The 4,991-nt window shown below is 40.3% G+C and overlaps 1 protein-coding gene across 4 annotated transcripts in view; it reads right to left on the bottom strand.

Annotated features, from left to right (window-relative positions):
- The window catches only part of LOC122627214 (max-interacting protein 1-like), a 149,715-nt gene that overhangs the window by 141,608 nt on the left and 3,116 nt on the right, over positions 1-4,991 (bottom strand). For all 4 annotated transcript variants that reach the window (XM_043808189.1, XM_043808192.1, XM_043808190.1 and 1 more), the window contains exon 2: positions 3,644-4,991. This exon is cut by the window's right edge. In XM_043808189.1, the coding sequence (XP_043664124.1) occupies positions 3,644-3,698 (55 nt within the window). In that variant the 5' untranslated portion in view covers positions 3,699-4,991. The remainder of the gene's footprint in view (positions 1-3,643) is intronic.

The raw sequence follows: 4,991 nt of genomic DNA, 5'->3' as shown, positions 1-4,991 counted from the left end.
AGAGAGAGAGAGAGAGAGAGAGAGAGAGAGAGAGAGAGAGAGAGAGGGAGATAAGGAATAAGTTGGAAGGATTTCCATAGGGTCGTGTTTAGCACGAAGCGATCTTTCTCCGAATGCATAATCGATTTAATGCAGCGAAGTGCGTTCCGCTCGCGGATATGAAATATTTATGATGAGATTATTCGAGGGCAAGATGGCCTCGCCCTGGCGCGATAGTCGAAAGAAGCTGCACCGATTTAATATCTTGTATAAAACATACACAAACGTACACGCACTTGCGAACGAACTATACACACACGCATATATACATACATACATATATACTACAGTGATGTGTGTATAAGTGAACCTAAATACGTAGGTGTAATATACGAATATGTGTATGTAAAGATATCACGCGTGTGTCGAGAACAGTATATGCTTTAAACGAAGATCGATCGCTTTGAATCCGAACAAAACTCTCTTCCAGCGTGCGTCGAGTTTCTTCGCAAACAAATCACCGGGCGTAAAGTGTGCTCGAAAAGGAATTTATAATCTAAAATATGCGAAGAGTTACGGGGATGAACGTGGAATATATCGAAAGGAATATTTTAACGCGAGCTTACGTAGGTATGTGTGTGTGTGTGTGTATATTAGCGTATCTGTATGTATATCTATCTGTCCGTCTATCTATATGTATCTATGTATCTATCTATGTATCTATCCGTGTATGTATGTATGTATGTATATATGTATACATACGAAAAGAGACAGTATCGTGTGATATCATTTTGATAGAAAGGTCTGACGTAAGAGACATATTTAACAATAGCACGATATTCCTTTCCATTTCGCAATAATCCTTGGGCTTTCCAAAGGACAAGCGTCCTTGACCTTTCCTACTGGACGAGAGCAGAGCTAAAACGATAAATACGAAACTAAATAATAAGGAGAACATCGGATTATAAGATTAATAGCGATTTAGAAATTATCGATTATCGATCGATAATGTAGAAAATGCTCCGTCGATAATATCCATTTTTTCCCCTATTAATAACCTTACTTTCCAAATTTTCAATGGAATTTGAATATTCCATTTTTGAACTTGAGCATTATTTTTCGGTAAAGTATATATATATATATACACGAGCGCGCGGGTTCTCTAAACGTCTATTCTAACCTTACTTATGGAACAAGAAAAGCGAACACAACGGAGATCCGACATGTATATATGTATGTATATTATATATACATAATATATACGTATGCATGTACGGTGACGCGAAACGAATTACGACGCAACGACTCCGTACTTTTTTCGCGTGATTTCGTTAGGGATGCGAGCAGCTGTTGCGAGCTCGCACGCTAATTTCTCTAAAGAGCACGTAGTATGTATGTATGTACGTATGTATGTGTATATAAATATATATATATATATGATGTATGTATGATGTATATATATGTGTATGTATGTATGTATATACGAATTGTACAGTGGGCGTTTATAACGCACAGCATGTTAGTATTGTCCCCAGAATTCTCGAGAATTTCCACTTGAAAGTCCCTCTTCCACTGCTAACTTCATATTATACATTTAATTCTAGATTCAAATGGTTAGTAAATGTATAGTTAGTAATAATAGTATATATATGTGTTATGTCTACTACTTATATTATCATTATTTTTGTACTTATAATATTATAGTAATAATATAAATTATATAATATTTCTACTACTACTATTATTATTATTATTATTATTATTATTATTATTATTATTATTATACAATATTATATATCGCTATATAATATCGTAAATTTAACCCGTTATAGATTTAAATGATAATAATAATATACATAATAATATTACATATCAATTATAATTATATTACCTATTATAATAATACACACATATATATACACGATAATATAACGATGAATTTTATTAAAAAGCATTTTTCTAAAATGCTGTCAAGTCACTTAGATTAATGTAAAGAAAGAGAGATTGATAAATATTTAAAAGTTCGATTACCAAAATACTTATTAATAACGGCCACTGTACACTCTACGTACGTAGATTTATTTCGTATATTATACGAAACGAGCATGATGTGTAGCAAGGATAGAAAAAGAGAAAAAAGAGAAAGAGGGGTCGGAGAAACGACGAGATCGATCCGCGCGCACACACGATGTCAGAGAACGGAGAAGGAGAAACAAAGAAATCGTTCTTTTCGTGCGAGCGAGCGAGCGAGCGAGCAAGCAAGCGAACGTACGAACGTATGAACGTACGAACGTAGAAACGAGCGAACGAACGTACGTTCGAGTTGCGAGGGACTCAGGCCCGTTTTGAAAAGGGGAACGACGACGAAGACGACGAAGACGACGTTTGGAGGAAAACATCGTCGTTGATGATAGAAAACGAATAAGAAAATCGTCCCGTCTTGAATCTACGGATAGAAAACTAGTAGCCTATCGTAATTCTTAATAAAAAGTACGGAAGAAGAAAGAAAGAAATCGTTGGAAGAATCGAACGACCTTTAGCCACGCCATCTTCGCGTGATGATGCAGCAAAAACGTTTAGATCTATCGTGGCGATAAGTGAAAGTTATTTCGATCGTGATTTTAGTGAAGAAAAGAGAGAAAAAAAAAGAAGAGAGAGAGGGAGAGAAAGAAGAAGAAGAAGAAGAAGAGAGAGAGAGAGAGAGAGAGAGAATAAAAAAGAAAAGTCACAAAGAAACGATACCGTACGATATCTCGTACGAAGTTAGAAAGAAAAGTTGCCTCCAAGTTGGTTGGAATCACGAACGTATAATTCAAATGTGCGACATTTCCCGCCGAAAAAAAAAAAGAAAGAAGATATTTGTTGAAACAGAAAAATACGCGGGCTAATTTTAAGGATAAATTATAATGGCTGGCGACTGATGGTGGGTATACATCGCAAGATTATTTTCTAAATTAAATACGTCGGTAATGGTATTAAAAGGAAGTGGTAGTTCGAATCGTACGAAAGAAGTAATAAAGGAACCAGCAAGGAAAATACGGAAAAGGAAGGAAGAGAATACGTGCGACGTTCCAAAAGGAATGACGCATCAGTCGTTACGTCAGAGAAGGACATCGACGTAGGTCACGTTCCAAAATATTCGCGGTTCTGTCCGAGAAAGAAAGAAAGAAAGAGAAAAGAGTGAGAGAGAGAGAGAGAAAATAAAGGAATAAATAAAGAGACAAAATAAGAGAAAAAGAGAGAGAGAAATAATACGTGAGATAGATTACGACTCATATCTCTATTCCGCTTTGCGATCATTTGCAATAAAAGAGAGAGAGAGAGAGAGAGAGGAGTTAGAGCAGAAAAGATGGTGGGTGTAAAAGATAAAGAAAAAGAAAATAAAAAAGAGAGAGAGAGAGAGAGGAAGAGAAGATCTCGCGAGTAACAAAGACCAGGGCTTCCGAAAACAACACATCTGGTCCTGGCGCGCGCGACGACACGCGGTTGCGCGAGCAAGCAAGCAAGCAAGCAAGCAGGAGGACGAGCGGTTGGAGGGGAGGGAGGGAGAGCGAACGGTCGTTGGGCGCGAGCGCGCGCGCGCGCGCGATTCAACGGTCGCGCTCTATAAAGAATCGAAAAAGTGATAGAAAGAGAAGAGAAGAGAAGAGAAGAGACTACTCACCTCTTTCCCTTCGTTCAATATACTCGGCGGCCTGTAGTAGGGCAGCAATGCTCATATTTCCTCGGTTTGACGTAATCCTGGGGGGCTTTCTTTCTTTCACTGCTTCCCACGAGGAGCCACGAGCGAAGGACGAGGAGGATAAGAAGAAGAAGAACAACGACGACAACGATGACGATGACGATGACGATAACGATGACGACGACGACGACGACGACGACGACGACGACGACGACGACGACACAACGATGATGACGATAACGATGACGACGAGGAGGACGGCGTACTAGATGTTAGAGATGGTAGTAGTGCTTCTTTCTAGTAGCTCTGCTAATAAAGTAGTAGAAGGTAGTAGTAGTTGGTAGTAGTAGTAGTAGTGTGTAGCAGTAGTAGTAGTAGAATAGTTGTAGTTGCGTAGAAGAGAGAAGAAACACACACGGCACTTCGCTCTCGTCACGATAATACGACTCTCGCACCACCACCACCACCACCACCACCAGCACAACTACTACAACAACAACAACAATAACAGCAGGAGGAGTAGCAGTTGTAGCAGCAGCAGCAGCAGCAACAACAACGACGACGACGATGACGACGATGACGACGACGACGACGACGACGAAGAAAAGAAGAAGAACACCACTCGACGTGGACGACGTGAACAACAACAGGAGCAGCACACGCGCGCGCTAGGCACGCACACTCGCTCGAGGGAGCAGCCGTGCCGCTCTCGCTGCCCGCCGCGAGCCGCTCCACCCCCTCCCCCGCCGCCGGCGCCGCCACCTCCGCGCCTCGCTCACTATCTCGCTCTCTTTCTCTTCTTCGCTATCTCTCTCTCTCTCTCTCTCTCTCTCTCTCTCTCTCTCTCTCTCTCTCAGAGTTTCTCTCTTTCTCTATCTCTCTGTTTCTTTCTTTCTTACTCCCGCCCGGCGATGATGCACCGCGATTTCAAACCAGCGCGCGCTTTATTCTCCGTCTTCTTCCTTTATCTATCTCTATCTCTCTTTCTCTTTCTCTCTCTATCTATCTATCTTTCTCTTTCTTTCTTTCTTTCTTTCTTTCTTTCTTTCTCTTCCTACTTATTTTTATTTTTATCCTCGTTCGTTTTTTAGGATCACGCCACGAGCGTCGAGAATCCTTCGTCTCCTTTTCTCTTATATTATCCTATATCTACAAAGTCTCTCTTCTTCTTCTTCTTCTTCTTCTATTATTATTATTATTTATTTTCTTTCCTTCTTCCTCTTTTCACGGTTCTTCCGAACGTCGCGTCGTCACCGATTCACCACGACTCCGATTCGACTCTTTTGTCTCTCTCTCTCTCTCTCTCTCTCCTTCCCTCTCTTCTCCTCAA

This window comes from Vespula pensylvanica, chromosome 2, assembly GCF_014466175.1.
Source record: "Vespula pensylvanica isolate Volc-1 chromosome 2, ASM1446617v1, whole genome shotgun sequence".
Taxonomy (NCBI): domain Eukaryota; kingdom Metazoa; phylum Arthropoda; class Insecta; order Hymenoptera; family Vespidae; genus Vespula; species Vespula pensylvanica.
Note: the sequence above shows the minus strand (reverse complement) of the source record. Positions and strands in the feature narration are given on the sequence as shown.